Genomic DNA, 22677 nt, shown 5'->3' on the forward strand with positions numbered 1-22677 from the left:
AGACCCAGATACTGACACCCCAGAGGCCGGGCGGGTTTGACTGGGGCTCCCTGGAAAGAGCATCATCAAACCGATTAAGCCGATAGATCAGTGTCAGAGCCACTGGCATGATTGGCTGCCAGTGTAGGCAAACCTGGTCCACATCCAGACATGGAAAACTGACTGGTAAATCCCAGCTCTTTCCTCATTGACCCAGATGGGTTCAGTTTTAAGAAAGTTACGATGGCTTAGACCGGTGGTTCTCAAACCTGAGTTTGCATCAGAATCACGTTGTGGGCTTGTAGAAACACACGTGCTAGGCCCCCGACACCCAGAGATCCTGATTCAGTGAGGGCGGGGGTGGGACCCATGCATCTGCACTTCCGACAAGCTCCCAGGTGATGGTCCTGTCACTGGTCCAGAGACTACACTTAAGCGCAAAGACTTTTATGATCTCATTTATCAAGAAGCATTTAGGAAAAAGAGTCTTGGGGTTCCTTCAGTGGCAAGAAGATGAAGGACTCAAGATTCTTTTGCTTTTCTGTTCAGCCATGATCACCGTGTCTGCTCTCATGATTACCAGATGACTGAGAGTTCCAGCATCGCATTCTCACAGGAGAGCAGGCAAAGCGGAATGAAGAGTGTAGGAGCCAAAACAGGGAGGAAAGGGTTCTCTTCTCATGCTCGTTCCTCTTTAAACCCACAAAGACCTCTAGTCATCTTCCCCCTTAAGTCTCCTTGGCTGGTAATGGGTCACATGGCTGTGAGGGAGCCAGGACAGTAACTACATGGCAAAAGGAATAGAACCACCAAGAATGACTTAGGCCTGAAGTGACTCATAGCTAAGTCCTGCTGCTGTCTAGCCCCATTCCTGAGCTCTGTAAGAAGAAAAGAATGGCTGTTGGGTATTGATGCTCCTGAGTGAATGCCCCACTGCCAGCCAGGAAGAGCATGTTTCCCAACAATGATTCTACCAGCATGCTGCTAAAAACCAATTTGCCTCCATGTAACAGCTATTCAACGAACTTAAACAGCTCGCTCGGCTTCCTTTCTCCTTATAAAATGAAGTTAGTTCTCTGCCTTTGCCACAGGGCGGAGGGGAGAACTAAATAAAAGAATGGGTTTGTCCATTTTTTATCTTTACCAGACTGAGTTCTGGAAAGCCAGGGACTGTGTTGGCTCTATCACGCATCACAGGTTGGTACAAGTCAGGTGCTCAAAAATCGTGGAGTGGACCAAGAGCTTCTTTTAATCATCTGTCCTTAGTCTCTGTCAAGGCCATTAATAGAAATACCTTCTGGGGATTTTCACACTAAAGGCAATGCTGCTGAAATAGAAGCTAGAAGGAAATGAAGACTAACACAGATGGACAAGTAGAAAAGGCTAGCTGCTGTAAAAACGAAGCAAAGACTGTTACAGGGTTGTGATTCAATTAGGCTCATGTTTAGACGGGATGCTCAAAAGATATTGCCATGGAAGAGTGGGTGCGCAGGTCAGCGACCTCATCCGCACAACACGCTGCAAGGGTGACAATCAGGCTGCGAAAGTTTCTCCTGCCAACCTTGACCAACTGGCCACTTTCAGGTAACGACTTGAGTCTGGCATAGGGTGGACAGCATAGGGGAATGTCAGCATGTGTCACACATGTTTTGCTCTCCCTAGATGAAATAATCAAGGGATGTTTACGGCGACCAAAAGAAATTGACTGGCCTGGTATTTGATACTCATTTGAAGGTGCCACAAAACTAACTCACCAATCCTTTCTAGGCCTAGAATGGCTAGTCAATAGCTCTGACCCATGAAAGGCAGTGTGTTGCCTGCTTTAGATGTATTTTTTTCTGATTCTTAATACAACCTCAAGAAATAGACGTTATTGATTCCATTTTACTGACAGGAAATTGAGGTCCTGAAAGATTTCTTCCCTAGACAACAGTGAGTTAAGGGGCTCAGGCTAATTATCGAAAGATGCCTCTGGGAGGCACTTTACTGCCTGGCCCCTGGCCCTGTCTTGGGGTCTGAAGGCTGAGCCTGCACCAGGTCCCGTCGACTGATCATCTAGAACCAGGTCAAAAGTGATCCTCCCTGGCTAGACCTGATATGGTAGGGGTCCCCAACCCCCAGGCCACAGACTGGTATTGGTCTGTGGCTTGTTAGGAACTGGGTCACACAAGAGGTAAGCAGTGAATGAGCAAGCAGAACTTCATCTAGCGCTAGCATCACCGCCTCAGCTCCACCCCAGACCATCAGACATTAGGTTCTCGTAGGAGCACTGGTTCCTGATGCCAAAAAGGTTTTTGCACGGAAAAGCAAATCATCAACAAAATGAAGACAACCTAGTGAATGAGAGAAGATATTCGTCAATGATACATCTGATAAAGGGTTAATATCCAAAATTTATAAAGAACTCATACAACTCAACACCAAAAAAAAAAAAAAAAAATCCAATTAAAAAATGAGCAAAGGACCTGAATAGACATTTCCCCAAAGAGGACATACAGGTAGCCAACAGACATGAAAAGATGCTCGAAGTACTAATCATCAGAAAAACACAAGCTAAAACCACAATGAGATATCACCTCATGCCTGTCAGAATGGCAATAATCAATAAATCAACAAACGAGTGTTGGCGAGGATGTGGAGAAGAGAGACCCCTCATACACTGCTGGTGGGACTGCAAATTGGTGCAGCCGCTATGAAAATCAGTATGGAGGGTCCTCAAAAATTAAAAATATAACTATTTTATGACTCAGAAATTCCACTTCTGGGTATTTATCCAAAGAAATACAAAACACTAATTTGAAAAAATATAATCCTACTTATGTTCTCAACAGCACTATCTACGATAGCAGAGAAATGGAAGCAACCTAAGTGTCCATCAATAGAGAACTGGATTAAAAAGAGGTTGTACATACATACAATGGAATATTACTCAGCCATAAAAAAGGATGAAATTTGACCATTTGTGACAACATGGATGGAAGTAGAGTATTATGCGAAATGAAATAAGTCAGAGACAAACACCATATGATTTCACTTATATGTGGAACCTAAAAAACAAAATAAGTGGTCAAAGCAGAAACAAATTTATAGATACAGAGAACAAACCGATGGCTACCAGATGGGAGAGGGGTTGGGTGGCTGGGTTAAGATGGAGCGGGGACTGAGAAGTGCAAACTGGGAGTTGCAGAGCGGTCGTGGGGGTGTGGAATGCAGCATGGCGAGTGCGGTCGGTAATACTGTAAGGCTATGCGTGCTGCCGGGTGGGTGCTGGACTGATCGGGGGAATCGGCTTATGAATTAGATAAGTGTCTAACCACTAAGGTACATACCTGAAACTAATCTAAAATATTACTGAATGTCACCTGCAATTGAAAAATAAAAATAATAAAAAATAAGCAAAAATGAAGAGTTCCTTCCCAAACAGGAGCTTATTCTATTTCTCTTAACCAACGTATATTCTGGAACACAAGAAAAGGCAGGACAGATCTTGTTCTAAGAGGTCGCTGTGCTTCTCTCTCACGTGGCTCAGAAAATTCCACAGAAGGGGCCTGCTGGTACTCGTCCGTTTGCAGCAGTGTAGAGATGGAAAAGAACGGGAGGCAGACACAGCACGCCTGGGAAGGAACGCTGCTGATGTCTTTTTAACACCAAAAACAATTAGTAGATTCATTACGTAGGACCCTGACCACCCTTTTGTGTCAAGATTATTTGTTTTGAGCAAGATGGTTTGCCTTGATTAAAGCTACCAGTTACCGACAGTACATGATAAAATGTTTTAATTTGCCCACAAGAAATTACGGTATCTATTATTTTTAGCGAGAACCTAAGCTTAGCCAAATCCTTCCTGTGTTGATGTTTATAAACAAGTGTTTTATGAAAATTACTTAATAAAACTTACAGTTCTAACGAGAAGAGTAAAGCGTGGACGCCGGCCAGTCTCTGCTTCCCCAGCATTAACCACCAAGCTCCAGGCACGACTATAACATCAACAGGCTCGAGTTCCATTCAAAGGGCTTTGGCTTATTCCTCGCAGACCCTAACCTGGTGCCTTGTATGCAGCAGGCACACGATCAAATACGGACCCTTAATACCAGACAACATTTATTGAGCCCTTACTCTCTGCCGGATGCTGTATTAAGTGCTTTACACACAGTATCTTAAATCTCACAACCCTGTACAGTTAGATTTATTACTCTCCCCTTCCATAGATGAGAGGAGGCTTCCAGAAAGGTGAACTGACTTGCTCAAGGTCACCTAGGTAATAAAAGGGGCAGAAGCAGGATTCGAACCCAATGAATCCGGCAAGCAAAAGCTATACTGAATGAACATATCATTTATGGCCAAGCACAATATTTTCTCACTGTAACAGTGAGGGGCATTCTACATACTGACATTTGCAGATTCTGAAACTGCTCTATGATCAGTGACTATTAAAATATGTTTTTTAGAGAAGTTACTGAATTTTCATATCTAGAAACTGTGTGTTTGATTTCTGCCCCAGCTCTTACTCATGTGGGATCACCGATCAATCCCATGGCAGCTTCTGGCCTCGTGGGTCTCACTGACTTAGCTCTCAAAGTCCCTACAGCTCAGCCAGTGAAAGGAAAGCCAGCTGAAGAGTAAGAGAATGAACGCCTGTGACTCAGAAGGGCGCCCCAGGGCTCAATGGTGGCTATCTGTCCATCCCTTCTCTTTTGGATGAATTCTGCAGGTGTGCCCCATCCACCAAGTCACCCACTTTGAAAGCTTTTAAAGGAGGATTTATAGCTAACTTGCTAATATCGGAAAAGTTTTTTTTTTTTAAAAAAAATCAAGGGGCAAATGACAAGAAGGCAACAGGGAAGGAAATGAGGGTGGGTGGCTTACACTATAATTTGGGGTTGGGGGGAGAATCACTGTTAAGAATGCGAGGAAGCTGGCTCCAAATCTGTAGAGACAGAGTATATTAGTGGCTGGGGTGCTTAAGGCTTCAGGGTGGGAAGAAATGGGGAGTGCCTGCTAATGCGTGGGGGGATTTCTTTTTGGGGTGATAAAGATGTTCTCAAATTGACTGTGGTAACGGTTGTACATTGCACAAGTCTGTGAGTACGCTAAAAAAACACTGAACTGTACACTTTCAATGGGTGAACTGCATGGTATTAAAAGAAATAAAGCTGGCTGAGTATTAGATCACCATAAAACCATCCCCAAAGCATAAAATACTAAAACTACAACTACATGATGAGAATGAGTACAAATTAGAGCACCCCGAATGGCATATAACAAAAGTAGATGAGTTTTATTATTTGCTTCAGAGCAATCTGAAATCTAAAACACAAACATTTAGGGCATTTATTATAAACAATCTGTTTTATGTTTGGAAATGCAAGGACTTGCAGAATTTGTGATCAGAACCAGAGAAGAAACAGGACCAGCTCTATGCCAGGGAAGGACATCTGACAAACATGAGAGGTGCAACAAAGCAGAAAGAAGCCACGTAAAGGCCCGTCTGATCCTACAAAACCAGGCTTCCAGGGCATTCCTGAGGAGACTGACCCATTTGTGAGGTTATTCGACATCCTGTTCCATAAAACAAGGCCTCATAAGTAGCTGAAAATATGTCAGGTAGCAGGGGAGCCTTTCTACATTTTGGTGTGAAAGCCTTGCAGTGGGCAGAGTATTCTTGCTAAAGACTGTGCGGCATTGAAATGATTTTGTATAATCGACCTTCTGTTTTTAAGAGTTCAATTCTAATCCTGAAAGCTCCCCTCCTTATACCCAAATCGCCTTTAAGATTCTCCCCCAATCCCTCTAGTTCTTAAGATGCTATAAAAATCAGTGACTAGTGGGGATGATTGCACAACTTTGTGAATATACTAAAAAAACTACTGAACTGTACACTTTACAAGGGTGAAATTTATGTTATATGAATTATATAATAATAATTTTAAAACCTTTTTAAAAATCAGAGCCAAATTACCATATTACCCAGCAATTCCATTTCTGGGTATATAATCCAAAGAACTGAAAGCAGGGACTCAAACAGATACTTGTATACCCAGACACATAGCAGCACTGTTCACAATAGCCAAAAGGTAGAAGCAATCCAAGTGTCCGTGGACAGATGAGTGGATAAGCAAAATGTGGTATGTACACGCAATGGAATATTATTCAGCCTTAAAAAGGAATGAAGATCTGACACATGTCACAATAGGGATGAACCTTGAAGACATTATGCTAAGTGAAATAAGCTCATATCAAAAGGATAAACATTGTATGATTCCACTTATATGAGGCACCTAGAACAGACAAACGCATAGAAACAGAAAATAGAATATTAGTTACCAAGGACTAGGGAAAAGGAATAATGGGAAATTACTATTTAATGGGTACGGTTTCTGTTTGGGATGATGAAAAATTCTAGAAAAAGATAGTGGTGATTATTCAACATTGTGAATGAGCTTAATGCCACTGAATTGTACATTTAAAAACAGTTAAAATATTAAAGTATACATTATATATATTTTACCACAATGAAAGACAATTCAAAAAAATTACGGCCCTCTCATCTAAGAATCCACACTTGATATCTGCTTGAAGGTAACAAGATAGTACAAAAAAGACTTGGGAAAGTAAACACCCTTTTTGTATTACATAGTTGAGGTCAAAATATTTTAATTGCCTAAGTCAAGTTTCAGTTGATTAGGCAGTTAGATTTAATGCTTATACATCTGCTTGGTCATTTGGAAGAAGGACCAAAACCATCACAGCATGGATGAACATCTATGTCTTCCTCTCTCTATTAAGTACCTTACAACTGCCAGATAACCCCCTAGACCAGCGCTGTCCCGTGGAATGTTCTGCAATGATGGGAATGTTTGATATCTGTGCTGTCCAATACAATAGCCACTAGCCACATGGGACTCTTGAGCACTTAAAATGTGACTAGTGCAACTGAGGAGCTCAATTTCAAAGTGTATTTAATTTAAATTAATTTAAATAGCCACATGTGGCAACTGACCACCATACTGGGCAGCACAGAGTCTAAAATCTTAAACTTGAAAATTTACAGCATGCCACATAACTCTCTTATCTTGTCAGAAGCCACGTGATATTTCCACGGTTTCAGAAAGTTGGATGGGCTTCTCTTTGAGCTCTGGGCTACTCTGTGGGGTGAAGCACCTAGCAGGTGTTCAAAGAGGAATAGAAGGCGAAAAATAAGAGTGTTCCCTCTATTCTGTATCCTCCGTGGAAAAATGCTAACTGCACAAAATGGAAAAAGAAAGCTCACCTAGGACAACGGGAAATAGGACCTAAGACGAGACTCTGATATATATATAAAGGAAGAGGAAAAGGAATGCCACTGGCTGGACATGCTCCTGAACGGGGCATAACTGTTTACTTGAAAAATTGCAGCATGTAAATTAAGCTGAGAGGGAGAAAACGAAGCACCATTCCTGTGCAGAAGCTGGAGAGCACGGCCAAGGCCAGGTACCTGGCGGTGCTATCCAACCAAGCAGCGGGCACCTAAGCGTAAGTGACTATGCGACGCACGCGTGCACAAAGGCTGCCCCTAGTCCTACAGACAGAATTAACCATCTGTTCATCTATGGCCTCATGGCCCATTTTCCTATTTTCATTTATGGTACTTTTCAGTGGGAAATGTGGATTACAGTAAGTTAGAGAAAGCCTGTTTTCGCTGGGTCGCTAGCTCCTTGGAAGGCAGTGTACTCTGTATATAAATATGTTGGTATAAATACATTGATATAAGTGTATATTGTACACAAAAATATGTTTTTTGTGTCCACGTACATGGGCCTGGGGCCTTGTCCTCAATGAGATGTACTTTGAGATGATCGCGCTACCTCATGAAGCAGGAGCAAGACACTGTGCTAAGCACTTTCCATGCATTACCTCGTATAATCCTCCTGTCGACCCCATTGGGAGTTTCTGTTATTATACCCATTTTATAAGAAACTAAGGCTAAAATAAACCGAAACACTAACCCATTCCCTCACAGCTAGTTAGTGGCCAAGCTGGTATCTGATCAGATTAAGTGGTAGATTCTTAAAAATCCCTTTATTTTTAAAATTTTATTTAATTGTGGTAAGAACACCTAACATGAGATCTGTCCTCGTAATGACTTTTACGTGCACAGCACTGTTTCGGTGACTCTAGCTACAATTTTGTGCAGCAGGCCTCTTGAGCATGTTCATCTGGCTTAACTGAGGCTTTGTGCCCACTGACTAGCAGCTCCCCATCTCCCCCCTCCCCCAGGCCCTGGGGACCACCATTCCACTCTTTGAGCCTATGAATTTAACTATTTTAGATAACTCCTGTAAGTAGAACCATGCAATATTTGTCTTTCTGTGACTGGCTTATTTCATAATACCCTCAAGCTCCATCCATGTCAAATATTGCAGAATTTCCTTCTTTTTGGCTGAATATATACCAAATTTTCTTTACCTGCTGATTTATCCAAGGACATTTAGGTCATTTCCATATTTTAGCTATTGTGAATAGTGCCAGTACATTATGGAGATCCCGATTTCAGTTCTTTTGGCAATATACCCAGAAGCAGGATTTCTGGATCATATGGTAGTTCTATTTTCAATTTTTGAGGAACTTCCATAGTTTCCACAGCAGCTGCACTAACTGACAATCCCACCAACAGTACACAAGGGTTCTAATTTCTCCACATTCTTGCCCAGTTGTTTTTTTTTTTGATAAGTGTCATCCTGACAGGTACGAGGGGATATTTCATCAGTCAATTCTTAACTGAACAAAGAGGTGAAAAGGTAATGCTATGGGCAATTTGTGCAGAAGGTTAGAGAAGGGAAATACCAATATCACAGGCATAAACGCCAGAGCAAGTGACATTAGGAGGGTTGAAGGAACTAAGCCCCACAGAAGGTCACCTGTCTCTTTACGGAGACTACGAGGTTTTGTGAAAAGGAAGCTGAGTGTTTGTCCTGCCTGTCAACAGAGGGCATAGCAAGAGGAGAGGCCTTTAGAGGAGAGACATTTCTATGAGCATAAAGGACTTCTTGACCCAGGAGGTGAGGGATGACCCTCCAGCCTCAGAGTATGTGGAGCGAAGATCTACTATCCATCCTGGAAAAAGTTAACATGCACTTACAGGGTGCAGCTCAGCCCCATTCTCTCCATCTCCATCCAGACCTGGAGTCCACAGAGGGGAACCCCAAAAGGTCAGGCCCTTGGCCTTCTTGGTCTAGGATGATGGAGAGGGAAGCTGGAGCCGGGTCCAAGTCTTGGAGGGACAGTTCTCAGTAGGAATGCAGCCGCTAGACCTTTTCCAGAACTTGAATGCAATAGGCAGAAAGTGGAGGACCTCCAGGAAGTCACTGGGACTCCATAAACACAGGGCCATGGCCCTGTTCAGCCTGACCCAAACCTCCTAGTATATGCGCCGGCCACAGCACCAGCCAAGACATGCCTCCACTCCATCACAACTGGCTTGTTTTCAGATCAGCCTGTGAATTCCATGTGTACTTATTCAAGTCGCTAACACTGTGATAGAGTCAGTATGTCTTTAAACAGGGACCAATAACCCCAGCATAGGCCATCACAGTAACTCCTACCTTGATATAATATTTTTCTCAACAGGCTGATTCCTCTGTGAGCTAAATACCAACCAGCCAGGTCTCGTTCTACTACAAACAGAATTTCCTATGAGGGTCAAAGAAGTCCTCTGCCACAAAGTTCTCACACATACACCACACCCCAGAGGGTCAGAGTAATGCCAAGCTACAGGAATGCTGCCAACATCTCAGTGGCCCGGAAAGATAAGACTGAGGCCCTGAAACCTGGTGTGTGCTCAGCAAAGTAAGTTGGAGAACAAACTAGAACATAGAAAGTGGTTACTCACAACAGGATGTTCCCAAAGGAAGCCACGAGCCTATCCATCTTTTGCTTAATACTGAGCTTCCTTCCAGGCTTATTTCCCCAGCACCATGACATCTGCACCCACCGCCCTGTGTCCAGGGGCAGCGAAGATTCATTTCTACTCTGGCTTTACTTTCCTCAGAGATTCTGGCCTCAAGTTTCCAAGGCAGGTTTAAGTCCACGCACACAACACTCCCTGAGATCCAGAAAGATCTACTTACCTTCCGGTCTTTCTTTCTGCAGGAGAAGGTGCCGTGTGTTGCTACATGAACAGAATCCAGGAAGAGGAAAACTGGAGTGTGCAGAAGGTCCGGGTCAGACTCCCCAGAAGTCTGCCTGCCGGAACTGAGTTTCCCCTCTCATTTACATACACGGTGAAGTCATTCCAACCAACGCCCTCAGGAGCCGAGGCCCACTTCGCCTTCCAGGGCATTACTCACTGGCAGATGAACTATCTTGGGGAAGACAACAGCGTGTAGAAGCTAGAAACCAGGTTCTTTGCTCTGGTCCTATTTTCACTTGGGAAAAACCCTGCCTCGGGCCAGAGATGGACTCTTAAGCACCAGCTTTGCTCACTCCTCTGCTGAAAATTGCCCTCTGATTCCTCACCATCCCAGGAGCATTTACTGAACCTGCTACTATACGACCCGCCTCGTAATGGAGTGTACGATTTGGCCAGGCCATGGGCATTGCAAACATATATTTACAGCTATAACACTTATAATAAAGTTGCAATAAAGCTGTAAGGGAGCAAAGGAGGACATACTGCTTGGGCATGGTGGCTGTGGATGTGCCCCCGCATCCCCACCAAAATGGCTAAAATTAAAAAGAATGATAATACCACGTACTGACCAAGACGTTGAAGAATCGGAAGTCTCGTGCTTTCCTGGTGGGAATGCGAGATGGTATGGCCATCTCGGAGGCAGACTAATGGCCTCCCAAAGATGACCACATTCTAGTCCCTGGAATCTGTGAATATGTCACCTTTGCAGATGTGATTAAGTTAAGGCTCTTGGGATGGGGAGATGATCCAGGATTTTCCAGGTGGGCCCAATGTAATCACAAGGGAAGTAGGAGAATTAGAGTGAGAGAAGATGTGACAATGGGAGAAGTTGGAGAAAGACAAATTAGAAGATAATACACTGCTGGCCTTGAAGATGGAGGCTGGGGCCATGAGCCGAGGAGTGTGGGCAGCCTCCAGGAGCTGGAGAGGGCAAAGCCGACAGATTTCCCCCTAGAGCCTCAAGAAAGGTTCTGCTGACACTTTGACTGCAGAACTTTTGACTTCTAGAATTATAAAGTAACACGTTAGTGTTGCTATAAGCCAAAAATTTTGTGGTAATTTGTTATAACAGCACAGGAAACTATTGTCAACTGTCTGGAAAATAGTTTGGCACTATCTCCTAAAGCTGAACATATGGTTTACCGTGCAACCTGGCAATGCCACGCCTAGGTATGTCCACAGCACAAATGCATCTGTATGGGCACCAAGAGATGTGAACAAGCGTATTCACAGCGGTTTTAGTCAAGAGAATAAAAAGCTAAAAATTACCCAATTGTCCATCAGCAAGAAAATGGATAAAATAAATTGCAGTACAGTTACACCATGTCATAATAGTACTCGGAAATAAAAAGAAATAAAAGCTTGAGATCTGCAACATGGGTGCGTCTTACAGATATAATGTTGAGTGAAAACGTCAGACATGAAAAAAGTATCTACTTGATGAAAAAGTTCTGGAGGTAGATGGTGATGGTCGCACAACAATGTGAATGTACTTAATGCCACTGAACTGTACTCTTAAAAATAGCTAAAATGGTAAATTTTATGTTATGTTGATTTTGCCAAAATAACAATGTACGTACTACATGAACCTATTTTAGTAAAGTTCAAAAACAAGCAACACTAATCTATAGTGAAAGAAGGTAGGAACAATAATTACCTTTGGGGATTATTGTCTAGGAGAGGCATGAGAGTCTCCTGGGTACTACAAATGTGTAGTTTCTTGATCCGGGTGCTGGTTACATGGGTGTATAGGTTCATGTTCATCAGACTGCATGCTTAAGATCTATGAACTTTCGTTTCCGAATGCCGACCTCAAGTTTATTTGCACATAATTTCATTTACCTGCATTTAGTGCTGTTAGCAACACTATAATGAAAACGAAAGAGAAAAGAAAAAAACACCAAAAGTGTGAATGGCTGGGGAAGGCTTTAGGAAAGAAGTGTGGTGTAAGCCAAATACTGAAGGATGAACATGGCAGACACAGAGAAGGGAATTCTGGGCACAGGGAAGAGGACACGCATGGGCACACTGGTGCAGAGTGTGTTAAACACTACAAGCTGGGGCTGGGCACTGGCCACAGAAAGGGAGCTGGTGCGGGGGAGGTAAGCAGAATCCCCATCCCAACATGCCTGGGAAACCATATCAGCAGTTCAGACTGTACTCATGCTAGCGGACATCAGAGGAAATTAAGCCAGAGAGTGACATGATGGATCCATGACAGGGAGGGTGACCTGGACAGAGGGACAGAGACAACTAAAGCTCCTGTGATAATGGTCAGGCCCTAGATAACAGGGTGTGCCTTAGGCCTTGGCGATAAGGACAGGGTCATGAGAAGTGAAGGAGGCAGAACTCCCTGTCTTGACTATAATGGGAGAGAGGTTGGGAAGGGGGCTGGTAAGTCTGTTGGCTCCAAGTGTACATGGCTGGTGACTCTGCTAACAAAAAGCATGAAGACCAAACTACCCCACCCCCCCCACCTCCTGGGCCAGCAGTGGAAGATCAAAGAAAGCACCTCAGAGTCGGAAAGCACCAGATTGCTTAGTGTACCATCTTACTTACAGATAAGCAACAAGCAACCAAGTTCTTCTCACAGGCCAACACCTGAGGCTACAGTTTGTGAAGAACAAGCTGGAACGAGAGAGCTGAGGTTTATCTACTTTAGTGAGCACGTCTTAGAAGAGAGAACATGACTCACTCAGCCGTGGTGCCCAATGCCTTCCCAAATGCCCTCGCCAACATCATCTCCCACCACGGGGTTCTCCGGCCTAGGCCTGAGGTCCCGGTCCCTGCCAACCTCTCACTGGAAAAGTTCTCCCCACAGCCTCACCCAAATACTGTACAGCTAATGGTTCCATCTAATGGTTTGGTAATACCTTGTAAGTCAATCTGGTTTCTCCTTCAACCAAACTGTGTAATCAAAATCGAGGCAGGGACAGAGAGGGGCTGGCTGACCATGGGCAGCCCAGAGCCACCAGGTTTCATAGTGGCCCTACAGACCTGCTATGAACCACCGGAGCTAACTGCTGGCTCTGTTCTTGGTGGCCTGTGCACATCTGAGAGTGCCTGAATGACAAGTGCCAAGCACCTGTGCTTGTAGAGGTGAAACCAAGAACAGGGGCGTCTGAAGTGACTTGTTTGAGGCCTGGAACTCTTTCCTCATCGTTAATCCTAACCTGGCCAGGTCAGTCAGCATCCGGTTATCCGCACAGTCCAATTCAGGAGCCACTGCCACTTGTGGCTGTTTCGAGTTCATTTAAAATCAGGTACATTGAAAAATTCTGTTTCTCAGTTGTCAATGGCTACACGTGGCTGGTGGCGACCATACGGAACACAGAACATTTCCATCCTCACGAAAAGTTCTATTGGACAGTGCTATACCTCACGTGTGGTATCTCCTTGAACTGGCCTGATTATAACAGGTACTCACTTTGAAATCATCTTTACACACCAAAGTGGCAAGAATCCTTTTAATTTTTAACTAATAAAGATAAAATTGTGTTCCACAAAGGACATTCGCTACTCCTTAGTAGAAAGCCACCGAATCTTCTCGGATCCCCCAGTCAAAACTGAGAGAAAGTAAAAGACAACTAAGAGAAATGAAAGCTGAACAGGGTAGAGTGAAATGGTCCGTTTCGTTCTCTTAACTGTTTCACTATCAAGAGTTAATCTCATCCCAGAAGATTAGGGATATGTGGAAATTAATGGACCATTAATAAGAAGCGATTATTCTTTAGCAATAATTCATGACTGATGAAAATAAAATCAAGTGAAGTGGAAATCGGAGTGGGTGAGGAGGGTGAAAAAGGAGACAGAAACATGTTTTGCAGTAAGAAAACTACAATCGGAATCGGTAATTTTTTAAAGAGAGCTTTTAGTCTGAGGATGTAATTAAAACTGCTTACATAATATTGGTTACCTAGCTAATGAAAATGATCACTGTTAAATTTTTTTTCATAACCTGTTATCTCCACTGGGGGAAAAATTACTTGAGTGTGAGGTAAAGCTTCCAATGAAGGCTGTCACAATATTTCACCACCAATTGTCACCCTTGACTGGTGCTCAGGAGAACTGAACACACACATTAAGGTAGAGAAGAGAAAAGCCTCCTAAGAGGCGACACTACCCCCGCACGAGGACTGTGCACTGGGGGAAATGCGTGCCCAGGTGCTAAGCGAAGAGAACATCCTGGAATCTGGGGGCGGGGGTGACTAAGGAGATCCTCCAGACCCCAGCAATAAAGGCTGGCACAGAGACAGTTGGGGGCTTAATTCCTGGCAAACCGAAATTCTGTTAAATGGAACTTCTCTTCCTCTAAGCATTTTAGTTAATACGAATTTTGCTGTAATTGTAAAAAATGAGGGCCGTCATCAGCTCTGGGGAGAAAAACAATCGTGTACTAAGGAAAAGGCACAGAAAATCTTTATAAGTTGTGGCTTGGCAGTACTGAGCTAGATTTTGACAGGGGTACAGAAGATGTGGGTGGCAAGGCCCAAGTGTGACAGAAATTGGTTATAAGCCATCTGGGAAGTTAAAAATACTTAACTCTGGAGTCAAACACTTGGGTGCGAGGCCTGGCTTGCTGTGTACTGTGTGACCTTGAGCAAACTACTCTTAATGTCAACGGACTTACCTTTTTGTCTCCAAAAAGACAAATTCCTCCTCTCCCAACAGGTGCTTACCGCCCTTCATATCAAGAAGTGGAGTCTCTTTCCCCTCTCCTTGAATCTGGGCTGGCCCTGCGACTTGCTTTGACCACCAAACGCAGCAAAAGTGTCACTGGTACTCCCAAGCCCAGGCTTGAAGAGAAGTGGCAACTTCTGCTTCCTCACTCTTGAACTGCAGTAGCCATGCAGTACGGATCCAGGACAGACTCCCTGTGACTAGACACCTGGACCATGAGAGGTCTTCTTGAACACTTCAAGCCCACTGAGCTCCCTGCTGACGGTGGCAGCGTGAGTGACTACAGCTGACACCACACGGAGCAAAAGAACTGCTAACTAACTGCTCAACTGAGCCCAACCAACCCCCAGAATCTTGAGAAATAATAAGCTTGCAGGGGTGTTTCACAGGAATAGATAATTGAAACATCGCTATAATGAGCATAAAAACGGTATAAACGGTGTTTGTGAGTAAGGGCTTATAATGGTGCTTGGCACATCAGTGCTCAACAATGAACAGCGGTTACTACCCGAGGAGCTAAAATGCACACATGCGCAGTGTGTGGCTGCAGACTGCCGGGCAGGGCACATCCAGGTCCTGAGGGCTCAGTGGGCCCCGAGCAGCAGGATGCACAGAAGGTGAAAAGCTAAGGCCTTGCGGGGGAAGCCAGTCCTGGACCTGAAGGACAGAGAGTGCGGAATGGTGGCTTCCATACCTCTGACACACAAAGACTCACCTGTGGGCTTCTGGCCAACCACGCCACGTGCATGCACCAAAGGCTGAAGGCCACCATGGCAGAAGTCTAGTGGTCCTTACAGACACAGAGTACACGTGGTGGCTGCCGGGCCTGAGGGTGGGCAGTGAGGGGTAATGGGGGATGGCGGCTGATGGGGATGGGCTTTCTCTGTGAGGTGATGAAAAAAGTTCTAAAGCTCATTATGGTGATGGCTGTACAACTCTGTGAACATGCCGAAAACCACCGATTTGTGCATTTTAAATGGGTGAAATGTGTGGTACGTGAACGTTGTCTCAATAAAGCTATTACTACACGAATGGGCAAGGGAGGGTAAAAATGAAGAGGGTGAGATGACAAGAGTTAAGAAGGGTTCCATAACAAGGGACTAGTGGTTACCAGAGGAGGGGAAGATAAATAAAATGTTAAAAAAATTAATAAATAAAAAGTGAAAATTCACTAAAAAAAAAAAAAGAAGAAGAAGTGTTCCATTGTGTTGTCTGGGGACTGAGACACCAGCCTATTTGGCATTAAGAGGGAAAGCGTGTGCTTTCAGATAGTGAGTGAACCCAGCGCCAGCCAGGAGCTATGTACCTTGGGGACAGACCTTGCCATACCAAGGGATCATGGGCATTTGGGATGACTGCTGCCGGCTGTTCCCTCAAACATTGTGTGTGGGGGGTTCACTCAGATCTGTTTTCCTTTCACTTAAATCACAACCTGAACTCTGCTATCATAGGGCTTTTTAAAAAGAGGAGACCCCTTAAGCAAGAGGAAAGCAATGATTCCCGACAGAAAAGCAGATCAGGCCCACATTCAGGAGGAGGAGACCCCAAGACCCTGCCTGCCCCAGAGGCTTAGCTGGCAGAATCCACATTCAAAGGGGGGGGGGTCCCCTTAGACATGCGGTGGACAGTGAGGAAGACATCCCTGGGCCACAGCACCCCAAGGACAGCCACCCTCAACCATTACCTCTTCCTTCCCGTGGTGTAATTCATTCGAAGGAAGCTGGAGGGCAGTGTCGTGGGAAGTTTTCAAATTCTCGAACTGCTGCGGGACAGCTCTCCCAAACCAGGCAGTAGGGTCAGCTGCACACCACCTGCCCTGTGAACGCTTACTATGCTGAGCACAATACAAGTTATAACTTTTTAAGTTTTCCCAACAAAACCCACCAATTTACCAGCATCCCCCCCCCGCCAAAATCCTCATCTCTCACCTGCCCAAATTAACCCTGCGAGTTTTTCTGTTTCATCAGTGCGTCAGGATAATAATTACTAGGGAAGACGAGATGTTCTCTTAAAAAACGAACCACCTCTTTACCTGGAGGTCCTTCCCACTCCCAAAGGGGCTGGAGATGTTAACACACGTGCACAAACCCAACTTGCTCTTCTTAGGTCCAAGCAGTTTTAGTGTTAAAGTGTTTAAGATTGGTTTTAAATGCGAGTTTGAGAAAGGATGAAGAACTCTGATGTTTTTGGGGGGCCTACTCTCAGCCTTTCCTACTCGGCCTCACCCTACTCTGGGCACTCCTCGACTTCTGGTTTGCACCCCTATGTTCTGATCTAGGGCAGGGGATGGAAGATGCAGGCCAAAAGATAGCGGGGAACCTCATCTTACCTCAAAGCCACTCCCTCCTTACTAGGGAGCAGTGGGGAAACGAGCTCCACTCGGCAAACAACGTTCACCTGCAGAACGCACCAGGCGGCTCGACAGGCCTCAGGAAACGTGCTCTATAATTCTACTACCTGCAAGTCCTCCAACCGCACACTTCCTTAACCTACCTCCTAAGTATTTACCGAGCATCCAACCCGGTGTAGCTGCTGCCGGTGTAATACAATTGTCAAACATCAGTTACAGACCTACTGTGTGCAAAAATTCTGAGGGGTAGAATGACTATCCAGCCTCCCTCAGCACCAGGTGGCACCAAGGGCAGCACATATAACCTGGACCAAGCAAGGCCTATCCCTCAAGCCAATGATTTAATAGAGAAGATAATGGCTGACTAGCCTGAGCACTTACTGTGTGTCAGGCACTGCTGTACAGATATCAAGTCCTTCATCCTCAAAGCAGTGCTTTTATCTCTCTGTGTTGTTTCTTCAGCCCATTTCAAAGGTGAGAAAACTAAAGCTCAGAGATAGCAAATAACTTTCCCGAGGTGAGACGGCAGGAAGAGGAGAGGTGGCATTCACACCCAGGCAGTCTGGACCTCAATCTACTCAGCTCTAGCAAGAGCAGAGTCCTGCTTACAGTGGGCACCTGAGAGGAACGAGTAGACTAAAGTGACACAGGCAGAATAACAAAGGACGTTCCTTAATTCTGAGTGGAGCCTAGAGGAAGGGAAAAAGGGAGAAGGGGGCGCTTCAGGTTGAGGGAGCACAGAATTTATGTGATATTGAGGCAGTCTGCCAGCTGAGATCTAGTAATTCTACCTGCTGGCTAAAGGTATTTAAGCAGATCCAAGCAACAGGTGCTTGCTCCGCCTTCACTGCGTATGCATATAACGCAAGCACCTAAAAGAACACTACATTTAGTAATTTCCATAGGGGGCGTAATTAAAAGGAACGAAAGCATCACTGGTGGAGAATTGGAACGTGCACAGGATTTCAGTATTGAAAGAACCTGTTGCTAGAGGAAACAACCTGAGGCGGTCCCCCTGCAACAGCTCCCAGGAAAAGCCCGCACCAACTTACACCCATCCCCCAACGAGCGGGCATGAAATTGTCCGAGAGCCTATATATCGCAGGCCTTTCCGTTTTTTCCAGCCCTCACTGAGTACAAGCTTAGGAACAAAGGCTGACTCTCAAAAAAATGCAGGGTTGGGTCTCATTAGGATAAAGTCCTGGGCAACCAAAAAATGATCAAATTCCAGGATGGATGATAATAAAACTTCAATAATCAAGATTTTTTCTGAAAATGATATTATTCTTAAGTATCTGACCCATGAACCCTCAAAAGAACCATGATATTACTGGCACCTAAACCAATTTTCCCACACCGACTCTAATGCATATAGAAGTTTTTAGTATTTTAAACCTTCACACAGCTTTCCATAGTTCCAATTTCAAACGAAAGAAAATGGCTTTAGGCTAATCTTAATATCAGTACAGAGTGCATTAAACAGTTCTAAAATAAAGTTTCCAACTAAAACAGTAAAAATGCCCTTTTTAAGTTCCTTTGAATAAATTAAAATCCTGCAGAGAAATTGCAGGCCCGACCAAACAGCCTCTCCTTGCCTCTAAAACATCGAAATAGCCTATTGTTTAAATTCTCAACCCAATAAAACTGTGAACTTCAATAACCTCCCCTTGCAAATATTTTATTATACTAGGTCCCTCTCCACCAAGCTGGTCCTGATAGGCGAGTGGGCGGTGAGAGGGACCAAATTTTGCTACCCCAAAATATGTCTCCTGGGATATTGATTTAAGCTGTTTATCAAGAAACAAAAGATTCAGAAAGAACCCTTGACCCCCTCCCCCTTCCTGCCTAAAGAAATTCAGATAGAAAAACCTGCTTCGGGAAGGGAATCAGTATTATCACCTTAGCACATATGAAGGACCACGTGGACAGGAAGAAATCTTGCAAAGCCTCTTTCCCTCTGCCTCCCCTCTCTTCAGAATGGCCCCCTGAGAATTGTTTACCATGTTTGCTCTTTCTCCTACCTGTGAATTACCTACTTCCCCTCTGAATTCCCAGACCCCCGCTCCCCCCTTCTCCTTTGTCCAGAATGGCTTATAAGCCTCAACTGCCCAATGTGTTCGCTGTCTCATATCTTTTAATATTAACACCCCCACATGTATATCTGTGTTAAACTTTGTACATTTTCTCTTGTTAATCTGTCTGTTAATCTGATTGTTAGCCTAGCTACAAGAATTTATAAAGTGGGAGGAAAGTTTTTTTTGTGCCCCCCCACAGTGGATTCTGGGTTCTTCCTTAGCAGATGCAGTGGACTTTCTCAAGCAAAAAGGATAAAAACAGAAGTACATATTTATAGTATTTATATCACTATCCTGAGATATTTGTTAAATTCTTTTAAAAATGCATGATGAAAAACGCAAACTGGGAAAGATTTAAGACACCCCCTCCTTCTATGAATGATGCAAATGAAGGCTCAATCACAAATAACTCCCCTCCCCCAATGAAAAGCACGTTTTAAGTGACTAAAGAACATTTCCTTTAATTTCTTTCCCTTTTTTCGTACACGTTACATAAAATACTCAGATCTTTACAATGTGATAATCCTCCAAACCGTGTACTTAAGGTCTGTGTGCTTTTGTGGTATGCACGTTATACTGCAGTTAAAAGTGTTTTAAAAATAGCTCACATTAACTTAAAAAAAAAAAAAAGTGTTGTCAAGAAAAACAGCATGAAATCGGTTTCCACGCTACTTACACCCCCTCACTACCTGCAACGACTTTACAAAACGTTAGAAGACGCGAGACCTGCCTATGTAAAATTCTGACAAATGTCCTCAAAATCTCCCCGTGCTCCGCTCATTTCTGGGCAGCCAGTCCGGGGACCAGCCCTCCATAGCTCCCAGCAGCTGCAGCCTCGCGGGCTGGGAGACTCATGTGTGTCCCTCTGCCATGTGGAGGGGCCGCGGCCCCGCCAGACCCCTGGGCAGCTCACCCAAGGTCTCCGGGAGCGTATTAGGGCGTCCGGGGAACCCCACCCGGGGCTCGCGCCCAGCCTCCCTGGGGTCGCTCCATCCGCACCTGCCAGTGGGTGACCCGCGGTTTCTGCCCCCCGGGGACGCTGCAAAGCACACAACTTGGCTACCTTCGCGGCTGGCTGCAGCCGCGCGTTTTTCTAGACGCAGAGTGGGCGGGCGCGCAGGCCCGGGCAACCCTTGCGAGCCCGCTCCGTCTGCCCCAGTGTCCCCTATGCCTGCTTCTTGAGAGGAGGGCCCCCAGTCTCGGGGACATCAAGCGTGGGCCTCGGCGCCCCACGCCAAACACACATGCTACCCACCCTAGACCACCCCAAGCGCGCTCGCTCGGGCCACATGAGAGGGGACCCTGCCACCCGCACCGCGAGAGGCGCGGCCCTTGATCCCGTGCCCTATCGACCCCGAGGCAGAGGAAGGGCGTTCAGACAACCCCTGTGCCTCGTCTCCACCGATGCGCTCCAGAGCCGCTGTCCTGCACCGCCCGCGGCGGGTCGGACCCGCCCCCCTGGGGGGCGTAAAGCCTCCAGGCACCCGCCGAACCTCAGGGGCCCTACCGGGAAGTCGGTGGTTGGGTGGCGAGGTCCGCACCGCACTCGGTTCGGCCATCTTCCCCGGGAATTGGTGGCCCCGCGCAGTCCCCTCCGTCCCAGGTTCCGCCCCGCAGCCGCCGGCGCGCTCCATCGGGATGCGCTGGCTGCACAGGCGCACTGCCTGGACCGCCGCGCCGCGCCGCACCGCGCCGGACCCGCGCACGCCCGCACGCGTCCGCGTCCTTGCACCGCGTGCACTCGCAATGTGTTCAATGGGTCTCACCACAGCACGCACGCATGAGGTGCACATGTAATTTGCGCACTAGTTCTCGGAATGCGCGCACATACCGCGTGCACGTGCGATGTGAACACCCACCGGTCCTCACACAGCGCGCATGCACACACGACGGGCACACACCAGTGTAAACACACGTCCCCATACACTCAAAGCGTTATACACATAGGATACAGTTTCTCAGTGTGCGCACACATCTTTACGGCGTGTGAACAAAGCGCACAAACACCACGTGCACACATGGGCTCACCCAGAACGCACGTTCTCACACACCGTGCACACACATCCTCACAAGGCTCGCATACGTGCACACACACTAAGGCGTCCACAAACATACTCAGCGCTGGAGCTCTGGAAACAGTTCCGGGTCAAGGCCTCAGGCAGGTGCCCCTTGAGTCAGTGCCGTCGTGTCCAGATGCAAAGGGCCTTCCCAACAAGCCGGTTCCAGTTTTCTAGGCGCTGGGAGGCGGGCTCTCCGTTCTCCCTGCCCCCAGCCAGGCGTGCGGCCACCCAGGGCGGGACTCCCGTAAGCCAGCAGGGGCGACCTTCAAAGAAGGGTAAGGGCACGCAGTCCGATGGACCCTGGCCTTCCAACCATGCCCCCACTCCCCTGCTGATTCCACCCGAGAGCTACTCTATGGTTCCTTTTTTTTCTGGTGCGCAAATAATGCGCAGTTGAGAAATCTCGGCGAGGAGGACGTTTCTTAGAAGACACAGGAGAAACTGCTAAACGTGTAGCCTTGGAAGTAGGGTCGGTAAGTGTGTGTGTGGGGGGGGTGTCTTTTCCCTGGACATCCTTTTACCCCTGCCATGAGCATTTATCACCTTTTAAAATGCATCTTTGCATAGCCAGCTCAAGCCTCCCAGGTGTTTACCCAGGTATAGCCTGCCAAGCGATCATCCATCCCAGTGGAGCTGCACGTTTCTCTGTTGGACCGTGACCAGCCCTCTGAGGCTCTAACTCCCACCGCTAGGGGAGAGAGAAATACAGGATTAAAAAGCCCAATGAAGTTGAACAAAAGTACAAGGTTTCTTTGGAGGATGATGAAAATGTTCTAGAATTATAGTGATGGTTGACTCTACAAGTATACTAAAAAACCACTTAATTTTACATTAACTGGTGAGCTTTATAGTATGTAAATTATACAATTAAAAAAAAAAAAAAGAAAGCCAAACCCTCTGGAACGGGCATTGGGATTCTTAGCGAAAAGCTTGGGAAAAGTCCCTTTGTGGAATAAAAATATGTGTTCTTGACACTCCCAAAGGTGTACCTGGAGGGGAGTAGGGTGCAATCTCGGTGAGAAAGCCAGAAGGGGAGTTTGGACACAATGGAGCAGGAAAGCAGGCAAGTGGGGGCTGGCCTCTTGGCTATAAAGAAAGTTGTTTCTAACCCAGTAAGATTGAGCCAAGTTAATTAGAGCATGGGAGCTGTTTTCCACTTTTTTCCTTTTTTTTCCTTACAGATCTTGAGTACAAATTTATAATTCACCCAATTCTTGAGCTTGTGGCTTGCTGACATGAGTAGCCCCCTCTCTAGTTTTATTTTTTTCCTTTTTACTTTCTATTCACACTTCCAGCCCTTGTTCTAGTAACAGACACCTCCTCTGTTTAATGTATTTTTTGTAGCTTTATTTTTTAAAGATATAG

At 45.7% G+C, this 22677-nt stretch overlaps 1 protein-coding gene across 4 annotated transcripts in view; it reads right to left on the reverse strand.

The window, feature by feature from the left end:
* The window catches only part of MAP7D2 (MAP7 domain containing 2), a 90055-nt gene extending 69171 nt beyond the window's left edge, over positions 1-20884 (reverse strand). For 2 of the 4 annotated variants that reach the window (XM_036226740.1, XM_016125103.2), the window contains exon 1: positions 20760-20884. In XM_036226740.1, coding sequence (XP_036082633.1) covers positions 20760-20811 — 52 coding nt within the window. In that variant the 5' untranslated portion in view covers positions 20812-20884. The remainder of the gene's footprint in view (positions 1-20759) is intronic. The other 2 variants (XM_016125105.2, XM_016125104.2) reach the window with 1 other exon arrangement.
* Between the last annotated feature and the right edge of the window lie 1793 nt (positions 20885-22677).

The sequence above is a fragment of the Rousettus aegyptiacus genome, unplaced genomic scaffold, assembly GCF_014176215.1.
Source record: "Rousettus aegyptiacus isolate mRouAeg1 unplaced genomic scaffold, mRouAeg1.p scaffold_m13_p_9, whole genome shotgun sequence".
Lineage (NCBI taxonomy): Eukaryota > Metazoa > Chordata > Mammalia > Chiroptera > Pteropodidae > Rousettus > Rousettus aegyptiacus.